This window comes from Aspergillus niger (genome assembly GCF_000002855.4).
Source record: "Aspergillus niger supercontig An15".
NCBI classification, from domain to species: domain Eukaryota; kingdom Fungi; phylum Ascomycota; class Eurotiomycetes; order Eurotiales; family Aspergillaceae; genus Aspergillus; species Aspergillus niger.
This window is the reverse complement of record NT_166530.1, coordinates 1728130-1743916: the sequence shown is the minus strand read 5'-3', so window position 1 is coordinate 1743916 and position 15787 is coordinate 1728130. Positions and strand designations below refer to the sequence as shown.

General features: G+C 49.8%; 7 protein-coding genes and 1 non-coding gene across 8 annotated transcripts; 3 read left to right on the top strand and 5 right to left on the bottom strand.

Moving 5' to 3' along the window:
* Positions 1-1395: 1395 nt before the first annotated feature.
* An15g07380 (hypothetical protein) lies at positions 1396-2884 on the bottom strand (the record flags this gene model as incomplete). Its single annotated transcript, XM_059744812.1, has 7 exons — positions 1396-1523; positions 1576-1667; positions 1749-1799; positions 1883-1949; positions 2036-2443; positions 2565-2744; positions 2791-2884. 7 exons carry the CDS (start codon positions 2882-2884, stop codon positions 1396-1398), a joined length of 1020 nt encoding a protein of 339 aa, XP_059605588.1.
* Positions 2885-3399: 515 nt separating this feature from the next.
* Positions 3400-3666, top strand: An15g07370 (uncharacterized protein; the record flags this gene model as incomplete). The annotated part of the gene is made up of 1 exon (XM_001397226.1): positions 3400-3666. The coding sequence occupies one exon, from the start codon at positions 3400-3402 to the stop codon at positions 3664-3666; it is 267 nt and encodes an 88-aa protein (XP_001397263.1).
* A 352-nt stretch (positions 3667-4018) lies between these two features.
* An15g07360 (uncharacterized protein) lies at positions 4019-5727 on the bottom strand (the record flags this gene model as incomplete). The annotated part of the gene is made up of 7 exons (XM_001397225.3): positions 4019-4100; positions 4165-4238; positions 4326-4743; positions 4799-5268; positions 5334-5381; positions 5438-5482; positions 5542-5727. The coding sequence occupies 7 exons, from the start codon at positions 5725-5727 to the stop codon at positions 4019-4021; spliced, it is 1323 nt and encodes a 440-aa protein (XP_001397262.3).
* An 861-nt stretch (positions 5728-6588) lies between these two features.
* On the top strand, positions 6589-8460 carry An15g07350 (uncharacterized protein; the record flags this gene model as incomplete). The annotated part of the gene is made up of 3 exons (XM_059744811.1): positions 6589-6688; positions 6782-6893; positions 6924-8460. The coding sequence occupies 3 exons, from the start codon at positions 6589-6591 to the stop codon at positions 8458-8460; spliced, it is 1749 nt and encodes a 582-aa protein (XP_059605587.1).
* A 207-nt stretch (positions 8461-8667) lies between these two features.
* On the bottom strand, positions 8668-9681 carry An15g07340 (uncharacterized protein; the record flags this gene model as incomplete). The annotated part of the gene is made up of 1 exon (XM_059744810.1): positions 8668-9681. The coding sequence occupies one exon, from the start codon at positions 9679-9681 to the stop codon at positions 8668-8670; it is 1014 nt and encodes a 337-aa protein (XP_059605586.1).
* A 587-nt stretch (positions 9682-10268) lies between these two features.
* On the bottom strand, positions 10269-11845 carry An15g07330 (uncharacterized protein; the record flags this gene model as incomplete). Its single annotated transcript, XM_059744809.1, has 2 exons — positions 10269-11715; positions 11763-11845. The coding sequence occupies 2 exons, from the start codon at positions 11843-11845 to the stop codon at positions 10269-10271; spliced, it is 1530 nt and encodes a 509-aa protein (XP_059605585.1).
* A 1134-nt stretch (positions 11846-12979) lies between these two features.
* Positions 12980-13053, top strand: tRNA-Val (AAC). The gene has a single exon. It is a non-coding gene; the product is annotated as a tRNA-Val (tRNA).
* Positions 13054-13322: 269 nt separating this feature from the next.
* On the bottom strand, positions 13323-15713 carry An15g07310 (uncharacterized protein; the record flags this gene model as incomplete). The annotated part of the gene is made up of 5 exons (XM_059744808.1): positions 13323-14018; positions 14106-14257; positions 14317-14930; positions 14961-15198; positions 15497-15713. The coding sequence occupies 5 exons, from the start codon at positions 15711-15713 to the stop codon at positions 13323-13325; spliced, it is 1917 nt and encodes a 638-aa protein (XP_059605584.1).
* Between the last annotated feature and the right edge of the window lie 74 nt (positions 15714-15787).

Sequence of the window (15787 nt, the reverse complement as noted above, 5' to 3'; positions counted from 1 at the left end):
TAAAACTTGCATCTACTGCAAAGGGGGCCGCAACATCATCGAGTGTAAGAGGGTTACGTGCAGAAGACGCAAAACTAGAGAGCATCATCAAGTCGTCTATTCAAATACGCCAGAGTGTACGTTGTCGCGCTGAAAGGAAACATTTGCACACCATACAGACTTGCTGACTCTGTTGGAAAGCTTTAGGCATTGGCTTGAGCCTGATTCCAGACAGATCCAAGCAGTATGAATATTCTCCGCCACTTCCAAGAGACCGACCTCGACATCAGGATTAGTCTTCTTTAAGGGGCAGAGGATATTGGACCGTCACACTTCAATAAATCTGAATATCTCTGTCCGGTCACCCGGTCATTCAGACAAGAGATAGTTTGCGATCGATGAAAAGCGTGAGGAATGTAAGTATATGACTGCCAGGGACTGCTATTGGTATTAACCAGCCTTAGGAGCTACTACTGCAAGAAAACTTTATCTTTCCGTACCTTAAGCCACTGTGCAGCGAAATGGTCATGCAGGGTTTACTACCGGGATCTTCATCGCCTCATTGCAACTACTTGAAGCTCGATTCTGCAGAGCTTTCAGGATCCACCATGGAAAGGGGAATCGACTGAGTCGGAGCACCAGAATTATGGCCAGGCCTATAATGCTCATCCCTTGCTGGAACAATTCAAGCGTGGGGCATATACCAGTCCACTGCCTCGCGAATCGTGTGTTGATGTGCTGTTCCATGTACCCGCCGCCCCTTCCTTCCCTTTCCTTTCTTGCACTGAACATTCAGCATCCATCTCGGACTTTGCCGGGGAGGGACCTTACTAATATTAGAGAACCGGCATCTTGCTAGGCAGTATACTGTCAGAGGGATTACCAAGATCCAGCCAGTGTTTTAAAGTACTGATTCGCTCTCTTAATCAGTGTAGCTGGGACTACGAGCTTCGGGGTTATATTGATTGATTGATTGTCCCTCTAAAATTATAGTTCCTTAAGAGTACATTATGAAAAATGTAGAAAAAAAAAAAGCCCCTGGTGGGGATCACCCACAGCCTTAAGATTAGAAGTCTTACGCGCTACCGATTGCGCCACAAGGGCTACTTCTCTGAAAGGTGAATCAAAAATGTGAATTATTAAAATGAATCTGCGTTTGATTGGAGGTCCGGAGTGACTTGCCCGTCCCCAATTTTCTTAATTTCGGGCAAATTCACAACTCCTCCTCCAGAAACCTCCTATTTCAAATAACACAGACAATGCGGAGTATAACTAGTCGTCTTAGAAAGGAATACTCACGCTTTATAGCCACGAAGGGCGTTTTAATTCTCTATTAGAGTGACTTCAAGATGCCTTTTGTGGTAATGGTTATTGTACACAACTCGAACAGAACTGCTCACCCCATTACTTATATATTCAGTGCCTGATTGTTCTAGCTTCATTCGTCATTCTTTCATCTTCATCTCTTGGTGTGGAGTTGAGATCTTTTGACTTCATGCTGTCAGGGATGACGCCCGGGTTGAGTGAATTGCGTTGGCCTAGACCTTCTTGAAAATACGTTCTACTGTATTTGATTCATTGGATGTAAAGTTAGACCACGAGCTACAGGACTTGAATCTAGAATGGCGGTGCTAGCCAGCGGCTTGTTGTATTCTCGGCCGTTGTTCAACGAGTTCCATGCGATGACACTTAAGAACAAGACACGTTAAAGGTTTCGGGACTACAAAGTAAAAAAATGGGCCCCATCCCGGAAGGCTGGTTCATTACACCTGTATATCCTCAGTTGCTGAAGACAGTCAAGTGCCTTATCCCAGATAAACCTACGTTGTCAGGCCAAGGCCTGTATAGGAGCGGCATCAATGGAAACTATTGCCGACTGCACGGGATCACGGAGCATGAGTACATGCTGGCAACCATAGCAGTGATTATAACGCAATGATCGTTGGTTTTGTAGCCATTAGAAGCATTTCCTGTTCCTATCCAATGGCACCTTGGCTACGATTGATTTCAGAGTGAAGACCGGTCAATGGCCTCAGCTTGTGTTACTGCCTGACACCGCCCACAGACGGTTGCATTACGATAAAGCTAATAGTATGAAGAAGCACGACGAAGTATGCCCCACTGATGCATATGCGGTTCTCAGCGATCATTTGCAAGTCAGTTTCTGTTTGAACGCGGTATGCATGATAGCAAGATGATGAATGGCTCATACTGCTGGCCTTGTCATATGAATCCGCGACATAAAAGGTAGGCGGTGATGATCCCCGGACAAGGGGGTGCTTTCCCGTTGTGGATCCCACCAGTGTCTCCATCCTTCGCTTAACTGTGAAGAATTCAAGGTTCTCGCTCATTCCCTTACCCAGATTCGAGAATGTCGGTTCTACATTGAACTTGGCCGCGGGTCTATCTGGTTTGTTTATTGACAAGGCAGTTATAATTTCCCTTGTGTCACGATCCCAGGAGTCTATCTAGGCACGAGAACAAGGCAGCCGAGCATTCTGTCTCTCAACCTTTAAACTTGCCCGGCTGCATTCTTACTATCCCTTTCAATTTATAGGCTCGTTAAGGGGCATTAAAGCTCGGACTAAATTCTGATGCGGTGAAGAATCGTTCGAACTTTGGCAACTTTGAGCAATCACGTATCTCCAAGTTTCCGCTATCCAGGGACACAAATGTGTATGCCAACTCCATCTTAGAGAGCCAATCGCGTCCGCCTTCAGCGCCCTCAATGAACTGTATAGACAGAAACAGTATAGTGGCCGATGCTGCAGGCCTCCAAGGATAAAGAATCCGGGGATGTAGATCCCTGACCCTCACTCGTGCCGGAACCGGCCATGCTTGTGGGGCTGGAGCAAGGGGTGACGCCAGTGGATCCAGCGGCTTGCATCCCATCGATCCTTGCCATAACATGCAGTCTCTACTATGGAAACTTTGGCTGTGCCTCAGGTAGACGCGTTGCAGCCAACTCAGGTTATTCAACGAATGTGGACTTGACAATAATAGGATTCTCTTCTGGCTTCCAATCAGTGATATCTTGTGACAACATTGGGCCCATTAGTTGGTCGAAATGGTGCATCCCTTGCATTACCCGCATGTGGTAGGGTGATACCGTGTGGGGAATTCATCTTGGTCAATTTGACAAGACCAGTAGATACTACACTGGCTCATCCCTTTCTTCATGAAAGTTATCATTCCGTACGTGATCCTACTATAAACACAAGCAGACGCCGAAGGAGCCATCTCAGGTATAAATACGAGGTGTTGACCTGCTGTTTTTCATCTTCATTAACCAGAGCACAACAGCCATCAACCACCAAATCCAATCACTCTTTTACTAACCTATCCACAGGAAACCGTGAGTTAGACACCATTCCTGATTCATCCATCCCACAACTAACCAGTTCCAGACATCCACCCAAAATGCGCTTCACCTACCAGGCTCTTGCTGTCTTCATCAGCTCCCTCCTCGTCAACAGCGCTGCGGCCCACGCCTGCGAGAGCAGCGCTGTCTGGCCCGATCCCGCCGACTGCCACCATTTCTACCAGTGCATCCCGGGCACTGAGCCCGCCCACAAGGTGTGCGGTGCTGGCACTGCCTTCAACCCCAAGATTAGCGCATGCGACTACGAGCAGAACGTTCCTTCTTGCTTCAAGGACCCCCACCACCCTCGCCCTTTCCACGCCTAGATGGCAAACCTACTTTCCGACCAAAGTCACTCTTTCACGGATATGTTTGAGTATAAGTGTACAGGCTTATACTGGAACGTTTAATTTCTAATGTATCTCTAATTTGGGGGTCGACTATAACATACCTTGAGAAAAGTGGATGAATTTGTTATCGGATCTGTTTTCATCTTGTATCATCAGTTGCATGTACTATGACCGTTCATATAATACTGCAAAATGTGTCATTCATATTTTGAATCATTTGTTCAATTAATAACCAATATGATCGTTACTAACGGTATCATATCCTCTATGAAAGGTCTATCAAATCTACATAAAATGGTATCATAAACAATAAGGGTATGCATCCGCTTTACAGATGGTATTGAGGGGCGCCGCTTTCCTCAAATCCCATACGCTGCCACCAGCGATCAACACCCATGTCTTCTTGCGAGCTGTCAAATTGTTAGCTTACATTCCACAACAATATAAAACAGCTTCAGAATTTGAGGAACTTACTCCCAAGACTCCTTAACAACAGGCTCATTCTGACCCTCGGCTGGGTTAGGATTCCGGAAAACAATGTTATATTTCTGTACAACCAGACCATTAGCATCCCTCCATATCGCGAAGACAAATAAATAAAACAAAAAAAAAAAAAAAAAAAAAAAAAATCTTACCAATCCCAACGTAATATGAATCGCCGTCGGGAACGGCGGGAACGCCTCCTCCGGCTTCTTCCCCTCAATCATCGCCTGGATATTCTTCGCCACGGTCGCGGCCTGGGGACCGCCGGGTCTTGCGGCCTTGCGCAAGCCAGTATCAGCGATATCGCCCAGCGCAAAGAGGTTCGGGTACTTCGGGTCCTGGAATTGCATGGTGGGACGGATACGAATGAAGCCGTTGTCAGGGTTGATGAGAGAATCGGGAGAAGAAGCATGGAGAGTCTTGATCAGGTCGTTGTTGGGTTTTTGGCCCGTGGCAAGGATGACGAACTCGGTTGTGAGTTCGGTGCCGTTGTTCAGTTGGACGGTGAAGGGCGTGCCGTTGTTAGGGAAGCCGGTTTCGGGGACGACGATGCGGGCGCCGGTAACCAGGCTGAAGTAGATTAGTTGGGATGATCTGATAGATAAGGGGGAGAAGTGAAACTAACTTGATACCGAGCTCTTCGAAGCGCTTCTTAACGATTTCATGCAGACCACGGTGGAATTGGGGCATCAATTGGTCGCGCGACTGCACCACGGTAATTTCCTTCTCTGGGTATAATTCCTTCATGTCGGTGGCCATCTGCACGCCGACGGCTCCACCGCCCACGATTACTACAGACTTGGCTTTCTTGACGTCGGCTTGGTGTTTTTGGAGGTAGACAACGGAGGACGGCTTGTCGTCGTCTGTCATGGCTGCAGGCTGGGCGAGACGCGTGCCTGTCGCAACAACGAGGTACTCGAATGGAATCTGCTTCAGGCCTTGCCAGTCACGATCGAGATTGACGTGTTGGGGCTGTACGGAGAGAACGCGCGCCTGGACGACTGCATGTTGTGTGGCGTTGGGGGCGGAGGAGTAGAGGCGGGAGTAGGGAATGAAGGCCTTTTGTTCGTGGCCAGGGACGACGGCGAATCGGGGCTGGGGTGCGGATTAGTTTGTGTCTATAGCGATATATGGGCCAGTAGGACGGTGTTGTCACATACAAATGCGAAGAGGTGGTGGAAGTGACTGTGGGGTTCGATCAGGAGGACCTGCGGACGTAGGTTAGTCTGGTGACCAGGATAGCTGGGCAGTGGGTAGGACATACTCTATGCGTGTTGGGCACAACCCGCGCAAGCTCCTGTGCGACTCCCTGAACTTGCTGTCAGTCATGCTTCTGCATTTACAACTGAGAGTTGCGCGTGGAATTACCTTTCCGACATAGGAACCGCCCACGACGATGACATTCTTCAGCGAAGATGCGGCCATTCTGTTGGAGTTTTCGGTGCGATCTTGAATTATTCTTGGAGCAATGGACGAGATAATCAATGCTATGGTTACAGTGATAACAATCAATGAAATCAATGAAGGTAGAGGTCTGTCTGAAGGTAGAAACATGATAAAGGCGCGACCGAGCGAGCAAGAGCACGACTATATAAGGGCGGCAGAAGGCTTAGCCCCGGAGGCAAAGTGGGGGATTGTCGCCAGGGGGGTTCGGCATATTCCTTATCTGATCTCCCGGTTTCCTGATAGAGTATCTCCGAGAGAGCATCCACCACGGATTGGGTCCGGGTGACAGTGGCGTCACTCCGATATTTCCGGTGGTCCACATTGCCGTGTACTTGGTATCTATCTTGCCGTTGGGCAGTTCTTTCGGATATGGATCTTGGTGTTGTGAGTCAGTTTGTGTGAAAGTTTGAGAGAGCAAGGGCGCCATAAGAGCGGATGGTGTGTATGGCTTCGAAACTAAGGGCCATCTCGACCGTGGGGGTAGTCTCAGCAAGAGCCATTTTTTGTGAAATATCTGAATTGGCTGGAAAGCAGAGGATTCTAAGAATCAGAATCCCCCCTACGAACCACCAGCCTTAAGAAGATCAGATAAGAGAAGGTCAGCCTGACGCAGGCACCGAGGCACCACCGCCGAGCCCCACGGCAGTTGATCGCGGATGAAGTCCTCGGATATGCGGGGTTCGGATATACGGCCGGGATCGATGACATGTTCCACGGACTCGGTTCCAGGGTGTGGTTCTGTGGTTGGACTTGCCAGTCTGGGGTGATTGATAGGTCCTTGAGTATTAGGAGCGTCACGCGTACCGATACTTCCTATTAGGTTGTCATCACGTCTCTTATCCCGCGCCCATAGTTACCGGATGCGCAGCGCAGGTCCAACAACACCCACTAAAGACTCATGGATAAAGCCGCAATAGTCAGAGAAAGGCCAGAAGTAAATCTTTGCTATACTACTGCCTACTCTTCAACATGTTGCTGCCTATCAAACTGGAGAAACCCTCAGTTGGAAGGATGACGCTGCTGCCTCGTATCTCAGGCGCCAGCCACGTGGGCTCCACGCTTAAGCCCCGTAATCTCGTGCTTATCGCGTCTCACGCAGCACACACGCAACTAATCTAATTTCTTTTGTCTCCAGGCTAATCATTTTCAATTCTACTGGCAGCTCGACCTATGCTCCTCGACACTCCGGGATCATCCGAAATCACAACACCCCCAGCATCCACCCGCAAGAGAGCTGGGGGAAGAAGGTCCAAGACTGGATGTCGTACCTGTCGGTGAGTTCAGCCTGCACGACACTACCATAGATACTCTGCTAACAAACCCGCGCTCTTTAGTGCCCGCCATAAGAAATGCGATGAAACCCCAGGCGCCTGCATCAATTGTACATCTACGGGTCGAACCTGCGATGGATATGAGCTCCACCGCTTACCCCGCGAGGTGAGGAGACCCGGAAAAGCAGTGGTGGGGATAACAGTGCCCGCCTCACTCGCGAATGGGATCCACTGGGTGATGAATTCCGACGAGCAACGAGCGTTCGCCTATTTTCAGCATCGATCCATGCCCGCGTTTTTAGGATGGTTTGACTCGTCGCTATGGCAGAAACTGGTCCTCCAGTTGAGTCATGCAGAGCCCGCTGTATACCACGCAGCTATCGCATTGAGCGCCATCCACCAGGATGCCGAGAAGAAAGGCATGCCGCTTGCTAGGGAGGACTTGGACAATACTTGGCATCGCTTCGCTTTGGAACAGGCGGGACGCTCCATCGTCTTGCTCAATGCGCGACGGACATCGCAGGATCCCCGTCTGAGAGAGGTCACTCTGCTGTGCTGCTTGCTTTTCACGTTGTCTGAATTGCTGCGCGGTCGGTACGATAACGCTTTTAGACATCTGCATGGTGGTATACACATCTTGAAAAATCTAGGCGCCCATAGACAGCTTGATTCGGTGGCAATGTCTAAGCCTCCGGTCGAGTGGTGTCTTGTCGAGGCATTTGCGCACTTGGACGTCCAGTCTACCCAGTTCGGCGTAGGAGGACCGATCTGGTTTACCGGTAAGCAGGACCATATCCAGCTAGGGAATGGGAAGTCCTCCGTTTTTCATTTTCATACTCTTGCAGAGGCGCGTCGAGCTTTCGATCGCGTGATGGGCACTGTTCTTGAGTTCACAGCAAAGGCATGGGGCTCAACCCACAGTCAGATCGCATCGGACTACGAAACACTATACAAGGAGCAGCTCGAACTCTGTCTACAGATAGACACATTTGCACGAGCATTCGATACATTTCGAACCGACGCATACCCTCAGATGAGCCCGAAAGAGCGACGAGGAGCCGACGTTGTCCACCTTCACCAGCGAGCCGCAACCCTCACCCTCCAAACCTGCCTTTTAGACGGAAACGAGCCGGTACTTGATCAGTACACGCCCGAATTCGAAAATATCCTATCTTTAGCGGCTGCAATCATGCACACATTCCCAGAGCGCCCGAGTGTTTGCTTTGACATGGGCATCATTCCACCTCTGACTCTCGTGGCGACAGGCTGCCGTGATTACAATGTTCGGTGGCGCGCAATTGAGATGCTTTGTTCTTGGCCTCATCGCGAGGGGACCTGGGATTCCAACTTGTGTGCGCAGCTGGCGGTTCATACTATGAAAGTGGAGGCATTGAATAAATTCAATGTGGATGCGAGTGGAACACCGGCCGATGTTCACAATGAGCCATCCTTGCGAGGTATATTCATGACAGTCGAAGAGGATCAGCGCCAGGCGCGTATTTCGTACTTTCTTGGAGATGTAAAGCACGAACTCCGGGTTATGCTGGAGGAGGATATACATCCCTTTTAGTGGATCTGTTACGCCAGGGTCGCCTATCCTGTGGTCGTCGGTCCTTGATCACAATGCGCGAAAAGAAGAATAATTGATATTGCGAGACGAGAGATGTCAACACTACTAGGTGTAGTTCTAGGGGTTCAAAAGTACCTGGGAGCTGCTAATAAGAGTCTCTATTGCACCGAGCTCAGGCTACACAGAGTGATGGCAACGATTAAGGTACTAGTGAATCACAAACGGCGCCTCCTGAACCGGCGCAAACAGTTCGTCAACCGGAACCACCCTTTCGATCATCCCCTGTTCATACAGGTACTGCACCAGCGCCTCCAAAGTCTTACGGTTCTTCTCAATCCCATACGGCCAGCAATCTTCCCCGAACACCTCGACAGTTTCTTCCAGTGCCTCCCGCAGCCACGGCAACATACATCGGATCATACCAGGCATGTAGGTTCTCTTGCGGACCAACTCCTTCGACTCATTCAGCGCCTGAAACAAGCTAGTAGCGATCCACTTGTGCTGGTCGTACACTTCCCTTCGGATAGCGACCAGGTGCATGATCGGGAAGATACCCGTCTTCCGGTAGTATTCCTTTTCGGCCTCCTTATAATTAGGGAACAGGCGCTGGATATGAGGTGCTTTCTCGTTGTCCCACAGACAGGATGGGACCTCCGCGCCGATGGTCGCATCGATCTCGCCGTCTACCAGCAGCTGGTTTAAAGATTTCCCGCTGTTGTTCTTTTCAATGTTGGCCAGAGGCTTGCCCCCTTCTCTCCGAATCAGGACAGATGGCTTGCCATGAGCCCCGGGCGCGTCCATCCGCCCCTCTATCCAGGTGATGCTCGACAGATCCACGCCGTACTCGTGCATTAGTAGACCGCGAATCCATACAGCAGCGGTCATAGTATATAGTTGCACACCGATGCGCTTCCCCGACAAGTCTGCGGGGGACTTGATGCGGTCAGCGTTGACGACGATGTATCCGTGACGAAAGGTACGGAGCGGGAAGGCGGGGACAGCAGTAAAGGTGCGATCGCCGGCGACGTGGCGGGTAATAAATTCGCTACTGGAGAGTTCGGAGGCGTCGAACTCGCCGTTGCGGACCATACGGTCAAACACGTCGCGGGGATGCTGGACTTCGACATAGTTCAGATCAAGTCCCGCGGGGCGAACTTCGCCGGTCGCGAGCGGGACCATGCGGTCGTAGCAAGGGGCAGCAAAGGAGAATTGAATGGGCATTGTGACTGTGTTTGCAGTGAGGAGTGACGACAAGGAAAGAAATCAGTATGTGTTGGGTGGAGGGCGGCTTGATGAGCTTAAGAATTGCCCAGAAACCTAATCGCAGACAAGGTGACCCACTGCAGACTCGGCCGTGAGTGATAGTGGGGATAATTTTCGGGCTTAGCATCGTTGCAACTAGCTCCGAGCGGAGCTAGACAGCGTACCACATGATTTCTCTGTCGAGAAAATGTATCCGCCAGGGCGGATAGGGCTGCGCTTTCATGAGGGGAATGATACTGAAGGCGTAGGGTCAGACACTAGGGAGGTCATCTCGTGTATCCGGTCCATTCAAGTCAGTTGTGAGGGCTGGCAGCAGATCTGCAACTCGGGCTTATGGAGAAGACCCTCGGGCTCCCTCGGACTTCTCGGGAATACCCTATGGCAGGATCCAAGCGCGTCAGATTGGCCCCGGCTTATTCCTGTTCTCGGAATCGCTCTGTGCTACAAATATGCTCGAGACGTGTGGTGATGGATAACGTCGGCTTTGACTGGAGTGGAAGCTACGAATGCGTATCCGCAGTCCACGCTTATCGCTCACTACATGATCATGGGCGTGACGGCAACTCAGACATCCTGAAAAGCGGAATTGTAGGTTCTCCCACGCCATTCTTGATAGACTCCAAGGAGTCGACGAGAAATTCATTCTCCGCGTCAGTCGTCTGCAACATCGACAAGGCCTTGTCTTCATTGGGAAAGTCCCTTTTGAGCGCACCCAACGCCATCAGAGCAGTGACATTGGAGCTGTGAAGGCCCTCGTAATGTGGCCATGACCGCAAAAGACGAATAGCGCGTATGCGAATCCCCACGTCTGGGCATTGTGTGGCCACAAGGTACATGTGGGCAATCATGACGTGGTCCATTACAAGGCCCGAGACGGACTTGAGCTTCTCGATCATGTCTTCATGGGCCTGAAGTAGCGCAAGGAATTCCGGAACCAGAGACTCTGGCACTGGTCCACGAATTAACACAGTTTTGAGTGTGAGAGTGTGACCAAGGTAAAGCAAGTAGGTGATATCTGCTCCCAATTGCTCCTTCTCGCTTAACTGATGATATTTTGTCACGCGGAAAGACGTGAAATGTAGGTCAAACTCAGCGAAAGCATCTAGCAATCGCCGTTGACTTTGGTAGAGTGACTCGTAGTTGGTCTCCATGTTGGAACCGTTCAGGCTCCAGCTCCTTGCAACCAAGGGTATACCCGCTGTGAATAGAACTGTGATTTTCTCTCGTACCTGGCTAAGGCTAGTAAAGCCGCCTGTTGGTGCTTCGAACAACTTAAGCGGGGATTGATTCCCATACTCCAGGCTTAGGATCGGAAACCGAGTATCATAGAGAGAGGCCTGTGTATCCAGGCGGCGAAATGCGGCAACTATTGATGGCTCAACCTCCGACTCCAGCTTCCCTTGGATTTCGAGTTCTTTTAGAATACGGAGACCGCCGTGTAAATGCGTGAACGCACTGTCATACTGCGCGACAAGCACATCGAATAGAACAAAGAGCAGACAGCACAGGAGGATGGTTTGGCGCAGCTGGGGATCCTGGGAGTTCCGGCGCTGGTTCAGGAGCGCGATGGCCCGCGTGGACTGCTGAAGAGAAAAGTAATACTGCTGGCTCCCAATGCGTGACCGTGCAGAAATCTGCATATTATGCAATTCCGACTCCTGGTGCGCAGCACTCAACATATTCACCGCATGAAATACAGCCGGATCAGTGCGAGACATCTGTAGGGCCAACTGCTGCCAGAGTGGGGAGTCGAAGAACCCGGCCAGATTCGTAACGGAACGATATTGAAAATAGGAATAACAACGGTGTTCATCCGACGTCATCATCCAACCCAGCCGAGTGCCTATATCCTGTAGACCTCGGCGCTGCGGCAACCGGTACGCATCGTATCCGTCGCACGTCCAGTTAGCAGAGACGCAGTTGTTGCATTGTCCTGGCGATTCATCGCATTTGATCCGTCGGATTCTGGGCATGGAAAGTCCTCGGTTAGTGCTAGTGTCTCGTGCCATCAGTTTCCATGTACTGCTTCCCCTCCTTACCGGCAGGTACGACAACCTGTCCTAGATCTCTTCCCGGCGCTCTTCCGGTGTTTGCTGGATAAGATGAGCTGCACCTGGGCCATTGTTGAACAACGACTAGGGTGGGATTTTCTGGAATTGCTTTCGAATAGTACGCAGGGAAGAAGGGGCGGGAGCCAGAGGGGGCCTAAATACCACTAGCGGGTGTCGATTAATCTGTTTGGCTAGAGGGTAACCGGGTGCTTAGTAGCACTAGTGACCGGGCCATGCAGACCGACAGGGAACAGGATTTATCGAGATGGTAATTTAGCCACTGCATAGGCCGCGCAGGAACTGTTATGAAATCCGACGATAATAGATGGACATAATATAGGTTTCCAGGGGTGCGAATCGTCTATTTAGATCTCCCCGCAATTCACCTCCTCTCAGCCCATGTCATGTTTTTATTACACGAGGTGGGGGAAAAAGTCTCACGGGATCTGGACAAAGCAAGGCTGCTTTAGCGTGGTTCTAGTGAAGGTAATCACTAACTAACTAGTTAATTAATGAGTCGTAGTATCACGTCAGCACATGATTATTTTTTGTGGTAGTTGGAAGTTACGCACGTTTTCTGGTAGAAGACATGTTGTGAACATCCTGCATGGTCGTCGTAATGGTATTACATGCACTAGTACTTAAGAGTACTAGTGGTAGCCTGCTTGAGAGGACTCGATGATCCAGTTGTGTTCAGTGATAACTGTTGGGCGGTTACCAGCTGTAGGCGGAGATATATAATCCAGAGCCCGCTGGTTTGTTGAACGCAGGACTGGAGCCAGATACTACTTAATTTTGCTGTGAGACACAAGTTGAATGCCAGAGATAAACTAAACAGATACGAGCCCCAGATCTCAATAATGTTGAGAAGGTCTGATGACATCGAGACGTGGCCCAAAGTCATTGATGCTTGCGGAGTTCTTCCGAAGGCCACCCAGGTAGACAACAAAACACGTGCCGCGACCGTGGTCAGAGGCCAGACTGTAAGCTGGTCTGCAGACTAAGTAGTACTGGGAATCAGTACAGCGCATGAGGGAGCGGGAAGTGCGAGTGGATATAGATTAAGGTTGAGCTTGTGCTTGTAAGCTTTGAAAGGAAGGGACGATCCACATATATGACCTGAAGATTTACTTAGAATCACAATGCCATTGTCGAACATTATTTTAGGAATATAATTTCAAATAATCCCAGCTCTTTCAAGCAATGGCTGGTTGGTGTAGTTGGTTATCACGTATCGTTAACACCGATAAGGTCCTGGGATCGAGCCCCAGACTGGTCATTATTTTTTTGCTATTTTTCTATCCCCACCCCACTCCTGCTGGACGACGGGGCCACTTTTAGAGGCTTAGCCTCTCTTTGGGTCGAACCATCATCTGTCGTATTATCCTACATTTAGGATCTATACATTATGGTGACAATTTGGACCAAGACACTTAAGCTGCCCCCGATCTATGCTTTCAAAGTAGGCAGCTCGGGATAAATCGTCGGGCCTACTGGTGCTGTGGCGAGCATTCATCATCAAACCTCACCCATTCCTCAAGAACTGCATTAACTCCTTTCGTCAAAATCATCAAAAGGGAAATGATCTCGGATAGCAATAACCTCATCAGGAGTCTCTGCCGCTTCAAGCATTTGAACCTTCATGTCACATGCCAGTCTTCTCGCAGCCTCATAACCTTCATTTGGTACCCAGCCCAAAACATCGACACCTAAAGCATGTCGCATCTGTTCCATTGCCACATCGGCTTCTTTTTGCTGCATGTCTAAGTCAAAGGTCTCCCGGACAACATCTTCTGGATACTCTACCGGAGGAGCAATATCAGTAGTCTGGACAATGGCTGACCAGTTCGATATCGAGCGAATGAGCTCAGCTCGCAATGAGACCGAGTCCCCTTCCCAGGGTGTACCGGCACTCTTGAAAAGGCGTTGGCGGAGTATAACAGACTGGTCGAAGAGAGCATCATAATGATCTTGATTTAGTCTTTTAGTCAATGCGGCGTACAGGAAATGAACCACTCTTCTGCGATGAATTTCTTTGATCGAAGTCTGCTTGGACGGTGACATGGAATCGTAATCAGAGGGCAGGTTAAGCTGAGGTTGTCTGAGCATTTCTGACTCTGGATCGCCATAGTTCTGGAAATGAGCTGGAATTCCGGCAACAATGCCCAGAGGAAGAATTGAGCAGTGCTGCCAATCTACAAGTCCAATAATGTCGTTCTTGTCAGACACGAGAATATTATTCGGCTACAGGTCGGGGTGGCGCATCACTGGTCGATCCAAGGATAACTTGTTGGTATGGTCTAGACTGGGTACCACCTTAAGGTAACTGACAAGATCTGCCATGTGACTATCGGGTGAGACACATTTAAATTTGTAGATTTCCCTATAAAGCCGCTCATAGGGCAAGCGAGGCTTTGCATAGGCTTTAGCCCAGGTCAGTTCACGTTCACCAGCTGCTCGGAAAATGTCGATTGGTGATGGCCCTTTTTCTCCCGTTGAAGTTAGTGTTGTGAGTCGTATGATACTTGGTATATTCACCCACAAGGTCCGCGGTCAATATCCATAATGCCCCTCTCGTCATGCCACCAACTATAATGGGCTATTGGCCCTATGCAGAACGCCATGCTGCTCGGATCCTCTAGCCTTGTCCTCTTTTCGGATGGAATATCCTTCAAATAGTAGAGACTCCCCGAGGCAGGGAACTTCAACGACATCAAGCGCGTCTCCCATTCAACTATTTGTGTCATTATCTTATACTGGTCCTTTGGGGTCAATGAAAACCATCTATTGCCGAGAGGAGTACCATCCAACTTCTCCATAATAATATACTCAGCTCCAACTGGATTGACTTTCGTCGAGCACCAGGCATATACCTCTGGTGTGTGAAGCCCATGCAGGCGCAAGTAGTCCAGAGTCGCTGCTTCGCTTGCTACAGTGTAATGCTCTGGCGCTGTACTTGGATAGGGTAATCTCGCGAGAACACATTTTCCATCGCTGAAGGTAGCCTCAAACACACGGTTGAAACCACCTTCTGATATTTTAGTAAAGGAGCTGAGTTCGGATACTGAATGACCAGATGCAGTGGAAACGATGTTTTGAAGCGCAAGCACATCAAATTCGAGGAAGCGTTCCGATAAACGCAGGTGTTCATTAACGCTTCATAATGTTCAGCCAGACCAATGCCACCTGAGCGGATATGTCAAAGCACTTACAGCCATCTTCCGGAAGTGTAGCGGAAAAGATCCCCATGGGAGGCGACTGTTGACTGTCGTGCACATTCCGTCGTCGTCAAGGCTCTCAAGGGCTGGAGGTGTCCAAGGCTGCGAGGGTGAAGGATCCGGGGTCGTCGCGAAGAGCAGAAAGACTTTCGAATTCTTGAGGAACAGCTGCTGATCATTCTGCTGAATATACCGAGCAGAGCACCCTGCGAACTTACTTCGGAGAGAGAACTGATCGACCGAGCCCCTGCGGGAACAGAGTACTCCGTGCCCGCCCCCCCTTCCCTTTAGCCGCCGGTATCTTACAGTCACTTACTACGCATGCCGTCTCTCGCTACGGTATGAGATTCCCAGCCAACGATAATTGTATAAACGATCGCCCCCTAAGACCATGATTCTAGCCAAATTGCTTGAAACCACGCAGACTCTGCCGGGGATTCTTTCCATAATAATATAGTTTTTCCCCGTAGCAGGGTCCGAATAAAGCGCAAAGACACGAGGGACCCGGATGCTGGTGTTTTTCTTGAACAAATATGTTCTCTCCTTCGATAAGGTTCACGCCTTTTCCAAACTTCACTACCGAATGTTCTCCGATTTCAACGATTCTTCGTCCTCCATATGCTAGGGATACGTTGGGTGCTGCTGCATTGATCTCTGAAGCTGTGGGTAGCGGGCAAGGTATGTTAGACGCATAGTATGGTAGTGTGACGGTGGGAACCATTGAGGTGGCTTAAAAGTGACAGTGGATGTAAGATTTAGGGAAGGAAACGTGGATTACATACAAAAACTTCTACT